At 50.5% G+C, this 23,674-nt stretch overlaps 8 protein-coding genes across 8 annotated transcripts; 2 read left to right on the top strand and 6 right to left on the bottom strand.

Annotated features, from left to right (window-relative positions):
* Positions 1 to 46: 46 nt before the first annotated feature.
* On the bottom strand, positions 47 to 2,143 carry PV10_01497 (uncharacterized protein). Its single transcript, XM_016365714.1, has one exon. It carries the CDS (start codon positions 2,105 to 2,107, stop codon positions 62 to 64), a length of 2,046 nt encoding a protein of 681 aa, XP_016229363.1. The 5' UTR covers positions 2,108 to 2,143; the 3' UTR covers positions 47 to 61.
* A 247-nt stretch (positions 2,144 to 2,390) lies between these two features.
* Positions 2,391 to 3,796, top strand: PV10_01496 (uncharacterized protein). Its single transcript, XM_016365713.1, has 3 exons — positions 2,391 to 2,663; positions 2,717 to 3,186; positions 3,245 to 3,796. The coding sequence occupies exons 1-3, from the start codon at positions 2,528 to 2,530 to the stop codon at positions 3,341 to 3,343; spliced, it is 705 nt and encodes a 234-aa protein (XP_016229362.1). The 5' UTR covers positions 2,391 to 2,527; the 3' UTR covers positions 3,344 to 3,796.
* On the bottom strand, positions 3,365 to 4,645 carry PV10_01495 (uncharacterized protein). The gene has a single exon (XM_016365712.1). It carries the CDS (start codon positions 4,632 to 4,634, stop codon positions 3,429 to 3,431), a length of 1,206 nt encoding a protein of 401 aa, XP_016229361.1. The 5' UTR covers positions 4,635 to 4,645; the 3' UTR covers positions 3,365 to 3,428.
* An 844-nt stretch (positions 4,646 to 5,489) lies between these two features.
* PV10_01494 (uncharacterized protein) lies at positions 5,490 to 6,745 on the bottom strand (the record flags this gene model as incomplete). The annotated part of the gene is made up of 5 exons (XM_016365711.1): positions 5,490 to 5,512; positions 5,654 to 5,978; positions 6,029 to 6,243; positions 6,302 to 6,579; positions 6,633 to 6,745. The coding sequence occupies 5 exons, from the start codon at positions 6,743 to 6,745 to the stop codon at positions 5,490 to 5,492; spliced, it is 954 nt and encodes a 317-aa protein (XP_016229360.1).
* Positions 6,746 to 8,978: 2,233 nt separating this feature from the next.
* Positions 8,979 to 9,957, top strand: PV10_01493 (uncharacterized protein; the record flags this gene model as incomplete). Its single annotated transcript, XM_016365710.1, has 2 exons — positions 8,979 to 9,033; positions 9,091 to 9,957. The coding sequence occupies 2 exons, from the start codon at positions 8,979 to 8,981 to the stop codon at positions 9,942 to 9,944; spliced, it is 909 nt and encodes a 302-aa protein (XP_016229359.1). The 3' UTR covers positions 9,945 to 9,957.
* A 214-nt stretch (positions 9,958 to 10,171) lies between these two features.
* PV10_01492 (uncharacterized protein) lies at positions 10,172 to 11,565 on the bottom strand (the record flags this gene model as incomplete). The annotated part of the gene is made up of 2 exons (XM_016365709.1): positions 10,172 to 11,195; positions 11,267 to 11,565. The coding sequence occupies 2 exons, from the start codon at positions 11,563 to 11,565 to the stop codon at positions 10,172 to 10,174; spliced, it is 1,323 nt and encodes a 440-aa protein (XP_016229358.1).
* A 760-nt stretch (positions 11,566 to 12,325) lies between these two features.
* On the bottom strand, positions 12,326 to 16,913 carry PV10_01491 (oxoglutarate dehydrogenase (succinyl-transferring), E1 component). The gene is made up of 3 exons (XM_016365708.1): positions 16,457 to 16,913; positions 13,987 to 16,393; positions 12,326 to 13,933 (listed from the first exon to the last, which is right to left on the bottom strand). The coding sequence occupies exons 1-3, from the start codon at positions 16,658 to 16,660 to the stop codon at positions 13,395 to 13,397; spliced, it is 3,150 nt and encodes a 1,049-aa protein (XP_016229357.1). The 5' UTR covers positions 16,661 to 16,913; the 3' UTR covers positions 12,326 to 13,394.
* Positions 16,914 to 17,761: 848 nt separating this feature from the next.
* PV10_01490 (uncharacterized protein) lies at positions 17,762 to 21,681 on the bottom strand. Its single transcript, XM_016365707.1, has one exon. It carries the CDS (start codon positions 21,334 to 21,336, stop codon positions 17,998 to 18,000), a length of 3,339 nt encoding a protein of 1,112 aa, XP_016229356.1. The 5' UTR covers positions 21,337 to 21,681; the 3' UTR covers positions 17,762 to 17,997.
* Between the last annotated feature and the right edge of the window lie 1,993 nt (positions 21,682 to 23,674).

The raw sequence follows: 23,674 nt of genomic DNA, 5'->3' as shown, positions 1-23,674 counted from the left end.
TAGCGCGTGACAGCGGGTGACATCAACGCATGATGGTGATCATGACCATGGTTCGCCTTACTTATCCGCCAGCCCCTCTGGCTAATCGAACTAATCGATCATCCAATGCATATGGATCTCCTTGGACGCCAAACACAACGTCATCCTCGAGATATACCAATACTCCACGATTCCTCGCCTCAGCATCCTGTAATCGGTACAACATCCGGCCAAAAGTATCGGATTTATGGCTCGAGTGTAACAATAGATTATTCTCGCTGCACCAATCTTCCACGATGGTCTTGAATGAAATTTCGTCTTCAATTGTCGAAGTCTGTTTCGCAGCAGCCGAGTCTGATTTGAATGTCGATGAAGAATATGTCTGTGAAGCAAGCTTGGATCTCTTGTCGCCTTGACTGCTCTTGGAGCCCAGGAGCGGTTTCCACATTGGCCAGCTGTCGCTGTCGACTTTGGATTTGACTAGGGATTGGAGTTCGGGGAATCGCTCGAGGTCGAGTTCGGATGAAGAGAGGAGGGTCCACCAGTCAAAAAGCCATTCGTGTAGAGGGGGCGCTTTTGTCGATTTAGACCGTGATGAGTTTGAGGTGGTGAGTGAGGTGGATTCAACGGCTCGGGGAAATCTTTTGACGCCCTCGATGAGTCGTGGGAGGATGGCCTCGTGAAGAAGTTTGTACAGAAGCCATGATGGTGCGATTGGTGAGGGTGGGAGTTCGGGTGATGATTCTGAACTTGGGGAGGCTGATGTCCATGCTGTGATGAAACTGACGGCTGGGTCGGGATCGTAGATGTTCCAGCTTTTGGTGAGTGTGGCACGAACAAGTGGATACCAATGTAGGAGAAGCAGGGACTCGAAATAAGTTGTTCGCTTGCGGTGTTTGACGTTGATGGACTTGTCGACTTCTAAAAGTGGAGATATCGATCTAAGCGATGCGATGAGGTGGGTTGGATCCCCCAAAGGATCCCATTCCGCCATTTCACGACGAAATGGAGTTTCGAGACACGAGGCTGTGAGTTCAGGTAGGGAAAGGTCCTGGATGTAAGAGGCATATTTTGACTGAATCGCCTGTAGTCGGGTTATGCAAGAGCTCCAATCGCGGGATTCCAACGAATCATCGACTGTCACTCGTTCGAAGGCCGAGGCAATCTCGTTGTAACGTTGAATTTCTTGGTCATGTAGTGTCAAGGCCGCTCCAAGTTGTGTATCTTCTGTCTCGAGCCGAGCCTCGAGCTCTTTTGTCGAGTCCCAGGCATCGGCAAATGCTTGCAGCTGGAGTTTGATTCGCGCGGTGGCTTTGGCAGCTTCCAGGTTGGGACCAGGAGACGCCTCGCGCGTGGGAGTGGAAAAGCCAGACAAGGAAGTCAGAGTCTTGGTTTCTGCGCCAGTTGCATCAACGATGATCTGCCTCATGGTCTCGGGTATATGAAGACCACGAGACTCGATGGCTGTGACAGCATACTTTGCTTTCGGAGGGGCTTTGATGCGTGGAGTACTTGCACCGGGGGTCGACGTTCTGGAGGCTGGCTTTCCTTCTTTTCGATCGCTTTTCTTTCTCGGCTCTTCGGCAGAGCCTCCTTGACCTAGACCAGCTCTGCTCGAGAGTACTTTTGCCTGGATAGGGGCAGTGATTCCTTGACCAGTCTTTCCCAGACCCTGGCCCTCACTGTATCCCATCTTGGCCATCATGCGAGCAGCGAACGAGTTCTTCTGGATCTTGCCCCCAGCACCAAAAGCAGATGGGCCCTGACCACTAGGCTTTTCTGGTTGGGATTGAGCAGACATGTCGTAGGATTCGTTGGTGGCATCGGCTTCAGCATCTTGGTCATACTCCCCAATGTTAAAGGAGTTTCGAAAGCCAGACATGCCAAGTCCAGCCTGACGACCCAGACCGGATCCCAGACCCATAGAGGGTCTCTCATCGTCTATGTCGTCCTCGTCCTCATCTTCCTGATCCTCCTCTTCTTGAGCGGAGGATTTGACAAAGGCGGGGGCACGATTACGAAGAATCTTTGTGGTTTTTCTTCGTTTAGCGGGTCGATCGTCTTCGGAGTCGTCTTCATCATAGTCGCGGAGGTCGAGAGGCTGGTCGTCATCTGATGAGTCACTCATCGTCACCAGTGGGAATTGTGAGAAGGATGCGACGTGGTGGTGACTTTAGAGGGGGAGGGGATATGAATTTTTTGGCGTCGGAGATGACAATGCGCAGGCAGAATCTGGGGAAAATAGATGCTAACCAGAACAGGCAGATCAACAGCGAGGGTGGAAGGAGCGAGTCCGGAAAAGGAAGAAATATTGATCCGAACTATGACGAAATCAACGCTGACGTAAAATTGGAGGTTGTTGCTCGGGGAAGTTACGGCGGTTCAATTGCACCCTGGACCTTCCACTGATATCTAGAGCTGCCCCCCAAGCACCAAATTGATACCTCATATCAACAGCCTATATCCTCGTCCTCCTTCAATCTCCCTGTCAACTTCTTTAACCCAAGCAAGCAATTTTGAATCCTCTTTTTCCTCATCGACGTCCGCAATGGCCTCTCTCCTCAGATCCGCCGCTCGTCCATCCACCCTCCGAGCTACTGCCTTTGCTTCCAACCCCCTCCGGTCCGTCACAAGCGCGGATAGAACCTTCGTCCGAACAAAGGTTACCCTTCCAGACTTGGCTTGTATGTTAGAACCATGTCCATCTATGCTCAAAGCTGATGCATGAATGCCACAGATGATTATGGCGCCCTGGAACCTGCCATCAGTGGCAAGATTATGGAGCTACACCATAGCAAGCACCATCAAACATATGTGAACTCATACAACGATGCTACCGAGCAGTTTGCGGCTGCTGAGGCTAGCAACGACGTCCAGACTAAGATTACCCTCACCCCGGCCCTCGTCTTTCATGGTGGTGGCCATATCAACCATTCCTTGTTCTGGGAGAATTTGGCACCAAAGAACCAGGGAGGTGGTGAACCTCCATCGGGAGAGCTGGCCCAAAAAATTGACTCGACCTGGGGAAGCCTGGAAGAATTTAAGAAGGCGTTTAATAAATCTCTTGCAGGCATTCAAGGCTCAGGCTGGGCCTGGTTGGTCCAGCACCGTCCGACTGGAGTTATCTCGATTCAGACTCGTCCAAACCAGGACCCTGTCGTGGGAGAAAATAAGCCACTCTTGGGGGTTGATGCGTGGGAACATGCTGTAAGATTCTGTGGTTAATACGTTATACAAGTGGACTCCCTCACTAACACAGTCCTAGTACTATCTTCAATACCAGAACCGAAAAGCCGAGTATTTCAATGCCATCTGGGATGTTATCAACTGGAAGGCAGCCGAGAAGAGATTGTCCGGAAATTGAGATGCATGTAACATCAGAAATGTCCATTTAATCATCATATCAGAGAGCCAGAGGTAGCTTCTATACTGTATCCTGGTTGACATGTTCAGGTCTTGTTTACTGTGGACTCCCCTCGTTCAACTTTCAGACCTTGTGCCAACGATGTAACCAAGTTCTCGTCCACTGCATCTTCTGTATATGACAAGACTTGCGGATACTTCTGCCATTCCAACCAGTCCAGAATCCTGGCCTCTCGATTACTGTGCGATTGCAAGAGGCCCAAACTGAGATCAAGGTCGTCCAAGCCATGCTTGTAGTAGAACACGGATGCTGCACACCTGGAACAGAAATAACGATCCACCGACTCTGATGTCTTATAGTGAGTCACCTTGGAAGAGTCGGATAGATAACTCTGTAAGTCCGTAGCGGGAGTCATGATCAACCGTCGAGGCACCGTAATCCAACTCAAGATCTCAAACCCCGTCGCTGTTCGACAGGATGTACAAGTGTCGAAAAACGAAGGGAATTTTCCCGTGCCTTCATTGTAATCTGGTTCTGGCCGGGTAATATCAAAGTCGACATTCCCACAATGACACCGAACCTGGAGTTTTGTTTCGGCCGTTGACATCGACATTGACGATGGCTTACCACCAGAAGTCGCACTCCCAGAGTCCAGCATGGCTTTGACCTCATCATCCATGACCATGTCTGAATCTCTCCCACGCCGAAATCGATTCATACCGCTCAACTTACCCGCATTGATCCAACCAACAGCACCTCCATCGTCCTGCACATCCTCCACCCAAAGCTGTACTCTATCCAATTTCCCTGTAAGATCTGTCTTTGCATTGTCTCCTTCCACCGCTCCTACAACTCCATCCTTACCATCAGAGGAAATGCACAAACATCCAGTTGCAGCCTCCCATTCCAAAACCTCTCCCTTCCCCTCCCCATCGACTCCACTGGCGCTGGATCGTTCATACTCGACGTTTCCCAGACTTGCACCGCATACACGACATGACACACGAGTAATATTCGGTGAAGATTGATATCTAATCACCTTGGCTGTGCCATCATCACCGTCACCACCACCACTATGGCTATGCTGGAACTCCCCAGGCACATCCGCAGGAATCACCGCAAAAGTCGCAAACATCTGCCCCGTGACATGGCGGCAGGAATGACAGTGACAGAGAGCCGATTTCAGCGGTAGACTTGCCGTTGGAATCGTGGCGTTTATACGATTGGTTTGGCAGTGGCAGGAGATTGTGACGGTGGTGATATTGGTGGTTGACGATGGCGGTTTCGACATATTGATTGATGGATGAATGTATGGATGGTCGACGCCACGGGGGCTGAGTCGACGTCGGTGTTAGTCAGTCTCTCGTCGTTTGAGGTTGGGTTTCTCCTTGTAGATTTGGGTTTCTCTTGAGGAAAGTATAGGTGTTACATATGGATGCATATGATTTTGCGCTCAGACTTGAAATACGATCAATCCTGTCACATGTGAAACAGCAAGTAGGTTCAGTCACAAAGAGGCTGTGCTGCTCTTGCAGACTTGCAGGCGTATCCGTGCATTGATTGAAACTGAATCTTCCTACCAAAAAACAATTCTGTCATGACCTCTGATGCTATTCTGCTTGATGCCTATGACGGACCCTGATCGACATCCTGCTCCCATGTGATACGAGGGTCTGGATCAAGGGCGTGTTTTTGACATGCGGGGTTTGAGCTTGAGGCTGATGGATATCTACATCCGCCAGGCCTCCATTCACATTCGTGTCATCCTCTACAAGTGTTTGACGCGAATCATGTGGCCCCTTAACAATACTATATGCTACTAGGTACCTTAGTAGTGAGCCTGTCATGAGCGGGTAATGATTGGTTGTTCATTCATTTCAAGCCTTGAGCGCCATCATTCCGCTAGCGAGTTTCAACGTCATGAACGCCCCTACGTCTCTACGGCTCTGCTACTCTACGGGCTAAACCAGATAGTTGCCTCCCAAATAGCCGACCTGAGAATGCCGTACTCGCGAATCCCGCATGTAACCACTTGCTTCCTGCACGATGCATAGAGAAAGCGACACCACCCCATACCAGGACCAATCAAGATATATCTCTGGCGGGCATTAGCGACGAGGGGCATGGATTCAAGCATGGACGGTCATTAGGCGTAAATAAAGGGTAGAACTGACAGGGTTAGCAATTGATAGGCTATCGATAGCTCTGTTCAATGTCTCACGAAATAGAGATGAGATGTATTGAATTCAAGTGTTTTACGCGGTTCTATCCAACCTCAATGCGATGGCACTCGTCAATTTAAATAAATACCTGTCAACCATGTGTGTTGAAGTGCTTCAGCAGCTGCTGGTCGATCTCGTGGGTCAGGCTTCAGTAACATTCGAATGAAGTCCTCATCTTCAGGATCCAATACACTTGCCAATGCATCCGGCCATCGGTTGGGGTAGAATTCTCTCGAGTTGTACAGCTCTTGGAGCTCTGCTTGGGATTCAGCAGGCAAAATGTCGACGAATTGGTCTGGAAATGGGCCGAAACACTGCATCTGGCATTGGAGGACTTTGCGGTTGACCATCTTGTCATCTCGACTGTGTGGTTTCGGTGCAAAAAGGTGGTCGCCAACGAGGAAATACAAGGCCTGGGTGATTGTTAGTAAAATAGGTTTCTTATGATGAATAGTTGACTCACAGTTGCACCCAGAGCCCAAATGTCCAGTGAAGTTGTAGGAGGTGCTTGTAGAATGACTTCAGGGGCTCTGTAGACTGCTGTACCAGTTACAAAGCGTTGTGGACCCCGAGAGGCATCTTGAATAATCGAGTCGCCCAGATCGCAAAGTTTGATGTCTTTGAAACGAGATGAACCTTCTGCGCCACGATTGGCCAGGATGTTGTCTGGTTTGATGTCTGAAAGATTAGATCTACGCCAAACAGTGTTTTGGGACGAATTAGGAGATAAATTTACCACTATGAATTCGACCAAACCCGTGTAGAAGTGAGAGTCCATGCAACGAGGCTTTGATGGCCTGCTTCAAGTCGGTCTTGTCGAGTTGGCAATGACGTGAAGCTGAAAATAAACTTGTATCTAGGTGTTCCAGGACCATTGTGGGAGGGGATTCAGTGGTGTCAATCAATTGGCGGACATACGGACTTCCCTGACAGAGTCGAAGTGCCTCGATCTCATTTTGAAGTTGACCTGGGAGGGCTTGCTTGATGACAACCGGCTGTCTGCTTTGCATAGCACTTTAGGGCGTCAGTATCACCGTAACAGACTGAGATAGGGGAAAAGGACTTACAAAGCAGGCCACACATGTTGGTTGTTCTTGCTGAATAGGCCGCAAATTTGATAGACAGCTTTCTTTCCCTGTAGCAAAGAACCAGAGCCAAGCTTGGAGGTTCTGTTTGCCATTGATAGTTGCTTGGTATCTCAAGTCCCACTACATTGGTTGCACAAGAAGATCGGCTTGATGCTATCGAAGGTGTGACTGTTTCGACCAAAAACAACCAGACACTGAAATTTGAACATGTCGTTTCATCTGGAGTGCGATGGACAGGAAAAGATGGGGAGACCGATGAAGGGTGAGGCAAGATTCAGAGACATCGCGAACAGATGTGTTTGCGCCGTTGGAACATGGTGGTTTGAACCATTCAGTGTGCCGAGAAGTGAGGAGCACGCCGCACGCTCACTCACACTTGCAGCATGAACTCGACAAAGCATTTCACGATACGTCACGGGAAGTTGGTTGTTGTGTACAACGATGATCGCCGGGAAAGTCAGGCTCATGATGCATCCTTACCTAGAGGCGACCTTGTCAAAGGACATCGATGGAACTGAGGCCTGGTTCCCGCCCTTCGTAACCAACCGCAATAACATGCGAGCCTGAATAAACTTGTATGGGTAATAACGGTCCACGTCAAGATACCTCTGCACCCATTCTGGACGGAGGTGTACCAACGAAGGTAGGGTATCGGTGACGACTGAGGCCCAACAGTATGACTTTCGTGGAACGGTATAGCCGGAAATGATAGATCAAAGGCGATTGAGAGGCTGAACAGCTGGAGTGAGGGAGCCAGGCATCTCAAGACCTACATGTAGACATACTCGACTGAGGTAATGCAAGGGTCTTGTGCCCGGAGTGGTTTACTCGAGCCACGAAATCTGAGACTGAAAACATCATCGCGAATTGGCCATGACGATTGTCGATTAGCGATTAGATTAGCGAGGATGAGAGTATCACAATGTTTCCATGTTGTGAGGACACGCAATGAGCGGTTTGGAACTTGGAATCGCGATACACTGAAGAAGGCTGATCGCTTGGCAGCCCCTGGCGTGTGTCCGTATACTGAAGGCTGTCTCCAAGCACACTCACTTCTCACTTCAGGACCCAGAGCGATGCATAGACACGAGAAAGGTGCACAATGAGTTATCAATCATTTTTGACCCAGTAGCTACTAGGTACTGTTCACTGTGAGTGGTAGCAGACTCCTCCGTCATTGCTGCATCACTGTACATCTTCGCACATACTCATGATTGGGGTCGGAGCACTTCTGTTAGCTATAGCATTGTTAGGCTACTGACACTCGCTAAAGCGCCGAAATTTCCAGGTTTCAAGGGCGGTGGGAATCAACCCCTAGGTATGCGTGGCATCCTACGTAGGAATCCCTACCTAGGTAGGTAATTGTGACTTCGGACTCTTTTTAGTGGTCACCGATGGCCTGAGAATCAACCCCGACGATTGGCGAACCGTGGGAACACCTTTAGGGTTGCACTTGCCTATACTTTTCAGCCCAGGCAGAAGACGCGTAACCCTTTGGAATATGGAAGGAGCGTAGAAGAATTCCTTCTTCTTGATAGGCAAGAGCAATGACATACAAACTTTCTCGCCCAGCCATCACTGTTCACACAGACCCTTTCGCTACCAAACGACTTGTATCAATGCTTACCCTTGTCGCACCCAACAGACTCGATTTACCCATTCAACTTGCATCCTTATGGTCATGTCAACATCTCTGTCTCCTAACAGACAATGAGAACCATAGAGTACATCTCCGTGGCGTCATTTTCGCACTTGGCAGCCCAACGCGTATCTGAAACACAGGATGCACGTGCCGGTCGTGCCTGCCACAAAAAGTGCTTCATCTCTTGCTACACTCCAACCAATGAAATCTCAGCCTTGAAGATTGTGCATCCTGTCCCCAAACAACCTCCCCATCGTCGCCCCAGGCTGTCCTGTCAACTATCGTCAACAACCTCTATCCCCGTATCAGCCTCCTCATGCCGTGTTTGAGATCCCATATACCTCATGTTCACTTGGCATTGGTCATTGGACTCATCCTCTCATCTCCTTTGCATCCTTAACCACTCATGTTGCTTACCTGACCTCATCCTCGTAGCGTGTTTGATGTTCTTCGAGGATCATGTCGCTGCCCTTTGCGCAGGAATTCCTTGATCACCATGAAAAGGAGAAGATACAAGGCAAGTCCAATGGATTTTCTCACTCAAGCTAATTCCACCGTGGTACAAAATGACCTGTTAGCCCACCTGGCCTCATTCTCTCCAGCCCTGTACTGTACTGTCTTTATCTCTTCTTTCATTCTTCTCGTTCAATTCATAGACTGCGGGTCAGTCAGCCATTTTGAAAATGCCTCGTTCAACATGCTCAAATTCTCTCGTCACACTCCTGCTCCTGCTCAACCGTAAGTCAGATGGATGCTCACCCAAGCCATGCCTCGACCTGTTGCTGACCCCGCTAGTCGCTTTACTCGTCTTCAGCCAGGGCTCCCAGTTCATCACAGGTCCTTGCACAAGTGATGCTGACTGTGCCTCGGGATGCTGTGGTTTCAACTCTGGTAAATGCGCAGGCCCCGTAGTGGCCCAAGAACGCGACGGAGGTTGTGGCTTTGGTGATGGCACACCCAACGACAGAGCTGCTCAAGCATTCCGCAATGGAGGCGCCACCTCTCCTGCTCCAGCCAACCCCAACACGGGTGGTGGTAACACTGGAAATAACAACAACAATAATGGTGGCAACGGTGGAGCCAACCCTGGCACTACAGCCACAGGAACTCAATTCATTACCGGTGCATGCACAAGCGACGCTGATTGCGCGTCAGGGTGCTGTGGCTTCAACAGTGGAAAATGTGCTGGCCCTGTAGTTGCTCAAGAACGTGATGGTGGCTGCGGGTTTGGTGACAATGCCCCGAATGACAGAGCGGCACAAGCTTTCCGAAACGGTGGAGCCATGTCACCAGCCAACCCCCCTCCTGCCACGGGCAACACTGGAAATGCAGGCAACACAGGGGGAGGAAATGGCAATGGCAATGGAAACACGGGTGGCAACGGCAACGGCAACAACATCATCGACACCAGCATCCCCGGATCACAAAACGTCGGCAACGGGAATGGAAGACAGTTCATCACCGGCCAATGCTTTAGAGATGCCGATTGCGCATCTGGGTGTTGTGGATTCAACTCTGGCAAATGTGCCGGCGCTGTCATTGCTCAGACACGGGATGGTGGTTGTGGATTCGGCAATAACACTCCAAACGACGATGCTACTCGGGCATTGGGGGCCAAAAATAGGAGAGACATTGAGATGAGGGTCTAAAGCAATGGAAAAGCATACGCATAACATGGCATTTTCAAATCTATTGAATATCATTTCATTTCGAGCATGCATAAAGTCTTGCATAGATGGAGTACATTTGGTCGTCAAGAAGTTGAGTTAAAGACCTATGCCAATGCCATCCAAGTATTGATTTCTACATACATGTTCCCTACTTTCCTTCCCAACCATAGCCCTTATTGTAGCTCATCATCTCATTCCATCCTCTGTCATCGCCCCGACCACGACGAAGCAAAAGAACCAATCAAACGAAGACACCAAGCCACAGTCCTCCGACACCTCAGTAACTTATCCTGATCCAAACCAAGCATCCCTTCCCACGTAGAACATGGTACCACAGCCGTCGAAGATGGAGTCGAGGGTGTATCAATATCGATCACCCATTCCGGCACAACACCGAAATGTCTTTGACCCTGTAGTGGTATTGGTGATGGACGACAGAGATCTCGTGCCTCATCGCAGCGACCTTGTGATATCGCTAGCATGGCTAATGTCAGACGCGTTAAGCTGATTTGCAGAGGTTCTTTGTCATGATCGTGGCCAGCTTTGAGGTTCTGGTTGTGGAATTGATCACCACAATTCCCCATTCCCATTCCCATTCCCATTCCATTTCCACATGTCAAAAGCAATGAATGCGCAATTCTGGCAAAGACACACCCGTCTTTATTCCATTGAGTTTCTCGACTCGATCCAGAAGCAGATCCAGTGCCCGCACCCATAGCTAGCATTGCATATAAGAGCATTCTATCTTCAGCTGTCTTGGTACGACATGCCATGACCCATGGCATGACGAGGTCGCGAGGAATGCATTCTTCGAGTGTAGGGTCGAGGTTGTGTAGGAATTGAGTGATGTAGTAGATAGTTAGGTTGCGGTCGATGATATAAGGATCGAGATCGGGTGTGAAGTGGAGACGGTGGGTAGGGATATGGTCTGGTAAGGACGAGGGTTTGGTTTCTGGAACTATGAAGTCCTTGGAGAATTCTGCTTTTCCTAGGTTGACGGTGTTCTTTGGTCTTGAATGATCAATCAACGATTGCCAGGAAATATCTTGCTGCTCCAGAGGCCAACTATCGTTGCCGAATGGTTGATTTGGGCTTCTTCGAATCGATGGACTGGGAGATAGTCGTGATGATTGGTCGGAAGATGGAGATACCGGGCTATCCTGCCTTGATGGCCGGGTATATTCAGGCCGCAGCTGCAATGCATCGGGTTTTGGACGACCAATACGAGGTCTGAGTCTTGGTTAGTCGGACTGTATAAAGATGTCGACGATGTAGAATAGAGTCCTCAGGTCTCGACTTACCTTGTAACCAAGTCACAGACATAACCACGCCTCCAGCAGTGTGAACACATGGGATTACTTGGCTCACACTTTACCTTCAATTCACGACATCGTGTACAAGCTCGCTCTGATCTTTTTCTTGGTTTGCCGGCTTTCGTGAGACTCATGTCTTGGTGTTCAGAAGGATGATCAGCATGGACATGTTGAAGCAATGAGCTGAGTTTAGGAAGAGCCGTCTTGTCGTTTATTGGTGTCTGGGAGATACCGCGAAAGTCATCTCCAACAGGATCCCAGGGTGAGATGCGCAAAATAGGCGTCATCTCTGGATGTAAGGGAGTATGGCATGGTGGGCTTGAAGATGAAAGGAGACCTTGTGTTAAAGGCTTAGGAGAACTCGAACGTGTCCCTTTATCGTGATATCCAGAGTGATCAGAAAAGTCTGAGGGAATCCCATTCTCCGACAGAAATTCACTGAATGATGGGAGCACTAAAAGGCCCGCTTGCAAGCTGCAGGACGGATTGGAAATGTAGTGGGATGTCATGTCGTAGTTGGTGGTTTTTGGGCAGTCAAGAAGTCTGCCAGTTGGGTTTAGCTACGTGAAATGATCATGTCCGCGGTCAGTAATGCTTGGAAAATATCGAGACATGGTCCCTCGACGAGACCACAGGAGTATTTCAAATGCATTCTTCTCCTCAATGTCGGAAATTCGCCCCCCTACGAAGTGCTTACGAAATGCTTGCACACACACAGCGTCGCTTCAATGAACCACAGATGCAGTCATGAATGTTAGAGTTAGAGTTCTGGGAGGTAAAGTGGTCAATCCAACCGTCATCCAGCTGAATGGTCCTCAAGAAGAAGGGATGGTTTGGAGATGGCGTATGATGACATGTACATTGTCCAAATAACAAAAGGTCAGGAGTTGGTTCCAGTTCTACCTCCTGGGAACCAGTGACAGTCGGCTGAGGAGTCAGTCAAGACATACCTGGCCCAGGCTTCATTTGGACATGGAGGACGGATGATTTGCACCGTCTTCTGGGTGCGCTGCCCCTGCAGCCCTATTACTATTTCACTCTTCCCAAGCCAACCTTCCCGCCCCGGCCAGTTCCGACAAGAACAGAAGATTGGTCCAAAAGAGATTTCGACGTCAGGCAGATCATCAAAGATGGCACAAGGACAGCCCAAGCTGAACCTAAACGTGTCGAACCCTGTGCTTGAGACCTCTTGCATCTCGTGCATCTGCAGTTGCGGATGCTTATCTTGCCGCGCTGTGACGCTAGGATCTCGGTTGACGGTTGTGAACGAGTGGGCGAGACAGCAAGACACGGGGAAAACAAACTTCAACCAAAGAATGAGGCCGAATTGGGGAGGTCCAATGCGAACATGTCAAACGGAATATATAAAGATTGAGTGGAGTTTATGGTTGGCATTCCAGGATGTCCGCAGATCTCGGCTGAACTCAAAGCATGATCAGTCAGTCTCCAGCATCAACTCGGTCATCAAGCTCGAAACTGGGGTCATCCACGGATGGAGAAGTCTTCCGTTATGTCTCAGTGCAAGAGGAGAGAGTCCATCCGAGAAAAAGAGATCCACGTACTCTGACACATGACAAATCTGGTGATCGATTCTTCACTTACGGAGTAGTATCGGGCGCCTTGTCCATCTCCACGTCGCTTCATGCACAATTTCCGAGAAGATCTTCACCAGACTAGGTTAAAGTTCCCACGGTATTCTAGAGTCCTGTTCTGCAAATCTGGGGCTGAAGATAGGACCGAGGGCTTCTCTATGCATAGAAATGGAGACCATTTCTGTGGGGAGCATCGATGAGAAGTGCCTCTCTGCTTATGGGCCCAGTTCCCCATTGTTGGGCTTGTTGGACTTTGGATCAGGTCGAGTCATATCTGTTGCACTGGTAATCGATGCCATTTGGCGTGAGGATTGTGTCATGCCAACATCAATTGGCCATAATATACACGATTCATCAAGGTATGTAAAGATAGATTGTTGCAAAACTAGCCTCTTGCACACGTTCATAGCATCCAGACACGCCAAATCCACTTTTTCGCCTGCATCGATACAAGCAATGCAAGATCCCATAGCTCAACACGCGATGAATAAGAGTGTCTCTGTACTAGCCACTCTGACCACCACTTACTCGCCTTTCAGCTTGTCCTGCATGACGCTGAAGGCGTCCTCTAGCAGTTGATTTTCTTCTCTGACATGGCTAGCCTTGAGACCTGTGGCTACTGAAGCACTTGGGTCTCTGCCCGCATACATGACGTGTCTCCTGTTGTGGTGTTCCGTCTCATTAAGCAATGTTTCGATACGAGGTTGGACGAAGCTCCAGGCACCGGCATTGAGGGGTTCCTCTTGACACCAGACAATGGTTTTGGCGTTCTTATAAGTGTCCAAGTTTTCTTTTAGCTGTGCCCATGGGAAGGGGTTGAGCTGTTCAATTCGAGTGATGGCAGTTTTGGTGTGGCCCTTCTCGCCACGGTGCTTGTGCAATGCTGCATAGACCTGGCCAGTGCAAAGAACCACGCGGTCAATCTCCTCAGGCTCGGCAATGGCGTTGCCGTGTTCTGGATCCGGGATGATCCACTGGAAATGAGATTCTCCGGTAAAGTCTTCAAGATTAGATCGTGCAATAGGATGTCGCAGAAGAGATTTGGAAAAGAAGACGATTAGTGCTGGGGAAACTGTTAGCCATTTTTGTTTCACTTTCTGTGGAGGCTGGACTTACGCTTTCTGAATTGACGGTTCATCTGTCGTCGGAGGATATGGAAGTAATTGGAAGGAGTGGTCATGTACGCAACTTGCATGTTGCAGTCTTGATGTTGACGGTCGAGCTTCTCAGGTGAGGGGAAGATGCGAGGCTCTTCGTTACACAATTGCAGGTATCGCTCCATGCGGCCTGACGAATGCTCTGGTCCTTGGCCATCGTAGCCATGGGGAAGGGAGCAGACAAGTCCTGATCTTTGCAGCCACTTGACCTCACCTGATGCAATGAACTGATCGATGATGCATTGGGCGTTGTTGGCAAAGTCACCAAACTGGGCTTCCCACATGACGAGGGCGTTGGGTGAAGAGAGAGAGTAGCCATACTCGAATCCAAGGACACCGAACTCACTCAAGGACGAGTTGGAAATAGTGAAAGCACCTTGTTCGCTGGACAGATTGTTCAGCGGGGTCCAGGTTCCTTCATTTTCTTGGTCGTGGAGCACAGCATGTCTCTGGGAGAAGGTTCCACGCTCAACGTCCTGTCCGGAAACACGAACATGGTGGCCCTCGAGACACAGGGTGCCAAAGGCCAGTGCTTCGGCAGTAGCCCAGTCAATACCCTTGCCATCATCGATGGCCTTCTTTCGGCCGGCAAGGATACGTTTCAGATTGCGGTGAACGGTGAATCCCTTGGGTGTGTCGGCAATCTTGGCTCCGATCTCCTTCAGAATGTCGGAGGGAACGCCAGTTGGAAGATGGGGAAGGACTTCGGTGGCAAGTTCCTTGGGTGACTTGAAGCCGTTCCATGCAGATGTCAACCATTCCTTGCCAGTAGGTTGATAATCTTTGCTACGCTCAAAGCTGTCGTTGAGCATGCCCCAAACCCACTTTTTGTGTTCTTCAATATCCTCCTTGCTGAAGGTGCCTTCATCCAAGAGTTTTTTGACATATTTGTCTAGTTGAGGGACTTGAGATTCGATGCGCTTGTACATCAGAGGTTGGGTGAAGGAGGGTTGATCAGTTTCGTTGTGGCCTTGCTTGCGATAGCATACAATGTCGATGACGCAGTCCTTCTTGAAGTCAGCACGCCAGTCGGCGGCCAATTGACAGACAAAGTTGACGGCCTCGACATCGTCACCGTTGACGTGGAAAACAGGGGCATCGATGGCCTTGGCAATGTCGGAGCAGTAAGGGGTCGATCGGGAAAAGCGAGGATCAGTGGTGAAACCAATCTGATTGTTGACGACGACGTGGATGGTACCGCCGGTAGAATACTTGGGGAGGGCGTAGAAACCCATGGTTTCGTAGACGATACCTTGACCCGCGAAAGCAGCGTCACCGTGGAGTAAAACGCCCATGGCGGTTTGGTGCTTTGACTCATCATTGTTGTAGTGTTGAATGGCACGTGTCTTTCCCAGAACCACAGGATCTTCAGCTTCCAAGTGGGAGGGGTTGGCCACGAGAGACAGTTGGACTCGTTTGCCAGAAGGAGTAGGCCTTTCGAAGTTCATGCCAAGATGGTACTTGACGTCCCCAGAGCCTTCATCGGCGGCTTCGGTGGTTCCTGAGAACTCGCTGAAGATTGACTCGTTGGGCTTGCGCACGACGTTGGAGAGGACGTTTAGTCGACCTCTATGGGGCATGCCGATGATAATGTCCTTGATGCCGTAGTCGACGCTTCGATCAATCATGGCCTTCATACCGGGCACTAGGGTTTCACAACCTTCGAGACCGAATCGCTTGTCATTGGGGTATTTGGTGGCCAGAAAGCTTTCAAAGCTGGAACTCCAGATGAGACGGTCGAGAATGCGACGTTTGTCGTCGGTGGAATATTTGAATGGGGTGGGCACCTCGACACGACTCCGGATCCAGTCGCACTGTTCACGGTCGGGGATGTGAATGTACTCAACGCCGTAGCTTCCACAGTAAGTTCTTTCACACGCGGCGATAATGTCGCGTAACGTCATCTTTTCTCGGCCCTCAGTGGCAAAACGAGGAAGGATACCAGGACCGAGGGAAAACTCTTGGTCGAGATCTTTTTCGGTGAACCCGTAATGATCGATTTCGAGCTCTTTGGGCTTGCGGTATCCAAATGCATCTGCCTCGCCGCGGATACCAAGGGGATCAGTCTTGGCCTTGTGGTGACCAGTTGCCTGGTATGCTCTGACGAGTAACTGGACTTTTAAATGATTTGTAACATCTCCACCACCGGTAACAGCGGATGGGGCGATTCCGATGGCTCCTTCTGCCTGTGAGACGAGTCCCGGAGGAGGCTGAAAGGCGCGTGAGACGGGCATGGTGCCATCTTCCATGTTGCGGAAGTAGGCTTGCCAGGAGATGTGGACGGAGGAAGGGTCTTCTTTCCAGGCTAGGTACATTTCATCGATATAGTTTGCAGTGTTGCCCTGTAGGAAGGAATCATTGGGATCCTGGGCTAAAGTTAGCTTGCAATACATTGAAATAAACGGGCGCAAGAGCAACAAATGACATACAACTCCTTTATTAGTATCCTCAGCAGCAATGGCATAGCTTCTACGCGGCACTGAAGTGCGGAGAAGGAGAGCCAGCGGTTTTCTGCCACTGGAGAGACATGTCCTTTGTGTTGTGGAGATGAGTTTAGCTTCCGAGGCAGTATATAGGGATCTCGAAGCTCTCTGAGCTCGAGGGGGGAGTTTGGCGACGGCGCATCGATACATGACGGAACGAGGTCAGCTTGTTGGAGCTCAATATTCCAGGATGCAGTCCATAGGAGGTGAGAATGACAAAGAGAGAATGGACGCGAGCCTCGGAAAGAGTGGCAGCAGCGAGGGAGTCTAGGAACAATGACAAGGGAAGTGAGAATAGGTGTTAGGTGGTAGTGAGGTAATGAGGAGAAAGAGACGAGATGAGGTTTGAAGGTGTTTGAGGTCACTAAGAAAGTCCGGAATGAGAAGTCGAAGCAGTTGCAGTTGCAGTTGCACTTGGAGTCGCACCTGCACCTACTTCATTTTGCTTTGTATGTGCCTGCCAAAATGGGGTCGGCAATTATGATGCAGTTTGGCAGGTGCACCTGCAAGTGAGCACCAACGAAGCGACGAGATGAGCACTTAGCAACGCGTTAGTGGCCACACCTACTTGGCACTAGGCATTTAACACGTCCAAGGAACCAGTCACGGCTCCCCGTTTGACAATACCACTCAAACGCCAGATTTGCGGCCTTTTGGGGTTGCTTTCCGCCTGGATTGATCCACGACGGTGCAACTTCCGGGCGTCTGGGCTCCAATAAACGCCTGGGGCGTTAGTCATGGTTGCCGCGTTCGAGCCCAAAGGGGCCGCCGACGATGCTGTTTTCCAAGACCTCGTGGCCCTCTAAGCACTCTTCTGAAGGCCCCTGTAGCCGAAAGTGCGGAGGTGACCCCAGCGGCGCCACGTCCCTCCCGTCCAAATTCTTGGAAGATGAGATCTTCAATCTAAGTACTGTACCTATCCATGTCAACACGTTTCGAGTCTGAAGAATTGGCTCAACGGAGACACACGTGTATCATACAATTCAATAGCACCACGAACATACGTAGAACCAATCTACTCGTCGACACATCCATTTCCATCTACCCCATGACGCTCCGTCCCCGTCTTCCGCGGATAAAAACCTCAAGGGATTTATTGCATCCAATCACGACCCCCCAAAACCCCAATTCCAAGTCTCCATAACGCCGTGAAAGCTCCGCCCTCAGCTCCCGACCGCATCTTCCGAATTATCTGCGAGGAATGAATCCATCCAATTCCGCATTGTTCATCTCCAGCTTCATAAAATTGGACCAGTGTTATTATTATTTGCATAACAGCTATTGTAGAAACGGACGGACCAGTGCGTCCACATGTAAGATTTCTCGTCCAAACAATAACCCTCAATATCCTGCGCTATGCTAGAACTACTATAAGACGGCAGGGCTATTCAATTCCAACATGGGTATCTTGAGACGTTGCTTTCGCTCAACCAATCTATTTTGCACAAGTATCTTCACTTGTTACTCGCCTTTTCATGTTTATACTGTCAGATCCGTGTGCCTGCGAGGTATTCGCGGTCCACTGTTTCATCTCCAGTCTCTTCATCCGTTCGTCGTCTTTCCAAAACCCACCTTCCATCCATTTCTCGTTGATAACTGACGCTCTCGGCGCCGCTACTATTGCGGCTGTGATGGCCCTTGCGCCGTTCTGCTGGGACTGCCATTGGAGACGAGGGCAAATCTTCTTGCGACTGAAAGACCAGAGGCTCTGGGATTCTTTTTCGTGGCGTATTTTGCGTCAAGGTCGGACGACCATCTTCCTCGTCCTCTTCCTCCGACTCCGGAATACCCATCACGGGCGACGATCGCCCGTGGAAGCCTGAAGACATCCTCACGCCGTGATGATCCCCGTGACCGAAAGGGTGGTGCGAAGGGTAAGCCAAGGGCGAGCTGATTTGAGGTGGTCCACCTCCACTGTTCAGACTCGACGAGCTGCCCCCAAATGCTCGACCACGAAGTCGCATCAATGCACTGAAGCTCATGTCCTCATCATATCCAGGAGAATCGAGCTCCAGAAGCTGAGCAATTCCTGGGCTGGGGATTGATTGAGCCGATCCCGGAATACCACCGGGCATCTGGAGCGACACCACCGAATTCCTTGTGCTCCACTCACTTCGTTCTGTAATCGGCGTCAGGCTGGGCTCCTGAAAATTGGCCTTGCCACTATGACTTCGTTTCACCCCACTGGATCCTCTTTCGCCAAAATAACCCCCATTCACAATCTCGGTACTGCTTTTGGTATTCGATCGGGCATAGAAACCAAACTCTTGACCATAGAACCCGTCCTCATCATTTTCCAAGGCTTCAGCGTTCGCCTCGGCGATCATAGGATCATCGTCCATATCGTCGTCGAAAGGGAATCCATCGTCTTCAGCAATTCCCATGTTGTAGTTAAAACCGAAGCGACTGTCTGCTGACACGATTCCCTGTCGGCTGTTTTCGAATGACTGTGACGTGTCGTCCGAGTTCTGACTGAAGCTCACCTTGCGATCAAATCGCCCTTCTACGGCAGCTTGGTTGGCTGCCATGGCGAGTGCATCGTGATATGCCGCCAGATTAGTCTCAGTCAGACCGGCCAGGCTATTGCCTTGTTCTAGGCTTGAATCGCTCACTTGGCGCTGGTGATCATGCTGCTTCCATTCGAGATCGTCTTGGGGCGCATGAGCCGTCGGCCCATCCCAAATCGGTGCAAGTTTTCCATCATCGTTTCCAACGGCGTGGTGAAGTGCAAGAGCCAATTTGCGAGCATTCTCCGCTGGGATGTTCCGAATCTGTCCACTCTCATCGTCCAAGGTTTGTTCGTCGAATGTTGGGACAATAGATTCAATCCCAAGATCCCCAAACTCGCCATCGTCAAAGTAAAGATCGTCGTCATCAAAGACTTGGGCGTGTGGCCGTTCGACGTGGTTCGACCGTCTCCGAGGACGTGCAGCCGGCGTCGTGATTCCGAGGCCCCCAATCAGCGAAAGCTTTTCTATCTCGATACCAGCATCTTTCTGTTCCAGGGCATCGTGACTTGCTCGGGAGGATACTCTGGAGTCGGCAATTCCGATGGGGAATCCTTCGTGATCCCGTGGCGTGGGTTGGGAGGCGTTGTTTGTACTGGTGGGACTAAATGTCAAAGATTGAGGGGTGAAGTGGAAGCCTTGGAGCGAGTGGCGATGTAACGTTGTTTCCTTGATCACAGACTCAGGCAAAGATGGTGGTGATGTAGCATAATTGGGCTCCAGTACAGGCTCTGGTCCGACCTCGGCTTCGGGAACACCTGTGCTCTCGCTTGGTAAATACTTGGGAGCCAACAGATTGCCTTGGGGAAGATCAGATGTATCAAATGGGTCTTCGTCGATGGGATAGCGTGCAATCAGAGCGCTGTTCTGAATGCCACTCAGTGTTGAACCTCCATCATGGTATAGATCAGCATTGAAGCTGGGGATTTCCTCCTCGAATCCATCGTCCGCATCAAAGTCGTAGTTTGCATAATCGTCGTCCTCCTCCTCTTCGACTTCTCCGACCGGAGGTTTCCGCGTTGCTTCGTGTTGCTTATGCTTTTCCTCCAAGAGTCTTTCCTGGACAGAGGAGCCACTCCCGCCCATCTGGAAGCTGAAACGAGATGAGGTACTCGTCATGTGCTTCGGGAGAGCAGCTGGAGGAGGGGGTTCAAACTTTGGTGATGGAGTGCTTTTTGGAGGAGGCGATGGAGGAGGAGGTGACGGCTCTGCAAGCGGGATTTCCGCTGCAGCTTGATGGTCAGTTTCAAGTAACGATGAGTTGACTTCAGACTGAGGGACTACAGCAGGGAGCCGCTTGGCAAACGCCGGGATATTGGTGGGATCTTGTGAGTCGAAGGATCGGTTGTACGCTGCATGGTTGTGCAAGTAGCCAGTACGCTCCGGCTGCAGAGAGGTCTGGTCATCTTGGAAGTTTTCCTTGAACATAGGACTGTGGGAGGCGTTTGAGACCCCACTTAGAGGGCCATTTCGACCACCAAAAGGATCCTGGAGGCGACTCGAGTCTGGCAGTCCGCCTGTTCGTAGACCAGGAGACTCGACGAAGCTGACATCTGATTGAGAGACTTGCCTACGTGAACGCGGCGCGGAAAAATCATGGACGAGCTTTCCCCGGATGCTGGGCTCAAAATTGTCAGGGAGAGCCGGCACGGACAGAGTATTAATGGTGAGATTGAAATCATCCAGCTTTTGATTCTGTGACGATCGGCGGCGAGCTAATAGACTCATCGGGTTCAAGAGATTTAGCCTGCTCTTCTTGGCGGTCGAACCCTTGGACACAGCGTGGTCGTCGAAATGGGATCGATCTTGCGGTGGGGAGGAGAAACTGTAATTACGTAGGGTCGGAGAGGAAGTATTGTCGGTGACTCTTGAGATGGGCTCAAAGGAGGATCGCTCTTTGTAATCGACAGAGTTCGATTGAACGGACACAGGTGACGGGCGTGCGCCCAAAGTGGCTGTGTATGGAGCAGATCTGTTCGCATCGCTTGTGGCTGGTCGGTGAACATCTTCGGACGGTCGGACGGTATCCGTGGTGGCATCTTCCGAGGATCTTTGGTAAGGAAAGGAATCTGTCGGAGGATATGATTGATGTGGGGAGAGGGGAGCCTGAGCAGGATAGAAGTCGGTATGGGCCGGGGTAAGACGTGGCCTGGGAGAGCGTTGGTCGGACTCAGGGATCAGAGGGGGCGCATCTGTAGGACTGAAGGGTTCGCCATGCCTATTGAAGCGTCTCGTATAACTAGGAGAGGTGGGAGAGACATGATCGGATCTTCTTCGCATGCGACGTTGCAGCGGTTGGTATATATTCCCTGCACTCATGCTGAGGCAGGTCACAGGTCACGGCCTGGCTGAGGCTAAGGAGTGGCAAGGCCCGCGAGAGTTCGCATTTTGAGGATTCAAGACCGAGGGTACTAGCAGACTCGGTGGTCAGGCAAGTGGTGAGGATGCAGAATTCGGTCGAAGTAGAAGAGGCCGGCACAATTTCGAGGCACAAGAGTATTGACGAACAAAGTCCAACATATCATCCAGAGTGAATGCCACAGGGTGGTGATGGAGGCGGCATGGTGATGGGAAAGCGAAGTTGATTGTTGTTGATGGAATGAGACAAGACGAGTGTCATGATGTGGTCCTGGAGTGACCCTCGCAGGCCGTCGAGTCAAGATTGAGATGAAGTGGAATGGATGGGGAACCTCGTACGCATACGTCGCACTTGGCGGCCAATATGAGCAGGCAGTGGTGCATTACCGAGTCCAGAATGAATGGAAGGTTCGACCAGGGAGTCAGCCAATTGACAGATGAAGATTGGGAGAAGGTGGGGCAATACTGGGGCCATCCAAGACACCAGCAGTTTTTAGCAAGAACGGCAAGTTAAACAGTCGCGAACCCTGGCTTCTCAGCATTGAATCACTGGGGTATCGGTGCCAAGATCTACGGCGGGCTGAGGTGGTACTTTTGGCACTTATCAAACACCAAATTCCCTGATCTCAGCCTTGTCTGATGGATCACTCCTATGCTCTGTCAACCACTGCTGATGACCTGGCCACTACAGCTTCCAAATCCTACAAACCCAGGTCCATCCTTGCATTTTTGCCGTGCCGTGAAATGGACGATATCTCCATCCTCCAACCAGGCACGACTAATGGTTTCAGAGCTCGAGCCCACAGCCTGCATGACACGAGGCTGTTTGCCATCTCGACTCCCTTCCAGAAAGCAGCCCAGCTCGGACTCTTTTGGTCCGGATAATGTTCCTGTGCCAAACAGATCACCTGGCCTCATGGGGCAACCTCCAGCGGTGTGATGTGCCAACATTTGTCCGAACGAAAAGCAAGTATACTTGGTGTTGCATTGAGAGAACCGGTACTTCTTCGAACCCACTATAGTCTCACTTAGTGTATGTCATCTATGGTCAACATTACATTATTCTTACCTTGGATATAAGCATCGACGGGAATATCGTGGACGGAGTCATTCTTTCCTTCGAGGTAAGGCTGCAGCCGAATCTGTCCCCATCGTCTCAGTGATCTTGTCAACAACTGCCCATTCAAGACTTACCGTGGTCAAAGTATTCGTCCGATATGGCTCCAAGGCATCCAAGGTAACGATCCACGGTGAGATACTGGTGCAGAAATTCTTGCCATTCAGAGGCCCCAGTGCCCCAGCCTCAGCCCTCTGAATGTCTCTTGCAGACCAGTCATTCAGGAGGACCAGTCCGAATATGTGCTCTTCAGCATCGTTTACATCGATGGCAGTCCCATGCTCATTTCCTTGTCCGACAAAGGCTGCGAACTCGACCTCGAAATCTAACTTTTGCGAGGGCCCAAACGTGTGATTATTGTCGACCACAAATTGGCCCCGTGGTCGACGGACAGGCGTGCCGGATACGACGATCGACGAGCTGCGACCACCATAGCCAATTGGGAGTTTGAAAAACCCTGGAGGTAATGTTTGCCCAGGTCGAACAAGGTCAGTACACTATAGAGATCGACTGTCAGCGAAACTTCTCTCACCCTGACGGGTTATGCTTACGTTTTGAGCGTGGTATGGACTGGTGAAGAAATCGGTGTAATCGCCAATGCTCATCGGAAGGTGCATTTCAACATTCTCTAATGACGCCAGCGCCTTTTGTTTCAACTCTTGGTTGTCGCGGAGGACATGGCCCAACGAGGTCTGTGATTGCAATAGCTCCTGCAGAAGTGCCCTGACTTTGCGATGGACATTTCTGCCTTGACCTGCGTAAAGATTCAAAGTCGGCTCCAGCAGAGTGCTTGTGTCAAACCCAAGTCCACTAAATACTTCTGACTGACAAAGTGCTTTGAGATCCAAGACTTGGTCCCCAATTGCGACTCCGATGCGTCGGTCATGCTCTGCGGTGCTGAAGATACCATATGGTAGGTTCTGCAGAGAGAAATCCGAGTCGTCGCTTACTGGAATCCAAGATTGTACCATGGTTGTACTTCAAGACGTATTGGCGAGCAAAATGACCATCCCACACCTTTGTGGATATTATTGTACTCTAGAAGCGTTCTTATTGTTTATATCTAGCTTCTTCTTTCGATATTCGAACGCGATCCCTTTCCCGACCTCGCGTCTGCAAACCCCCGACCCAACTGCCTAAAAATGAGTTCGTGTCCGCACCTCTGACACAATATCCCATCCT

The sequence above is a fragment of the Exophiala mesophila genome, assembly GCF_000836275.1.
Source record: "Exophiala mesophila strain CBS 40295 unplaced genomic scaffold supercont1.1, whole genome shotgun sequence".
NCBI lineage: Eukaryota > Fungi > Ascomycota > Eurotiomycetes > Chaetothyriales > Herpotrichiellaceae > Exophiala > Exophiala mesophila.
This window is presented reverse-complemented; position numbering and strand designations above follow the sequence as displayed.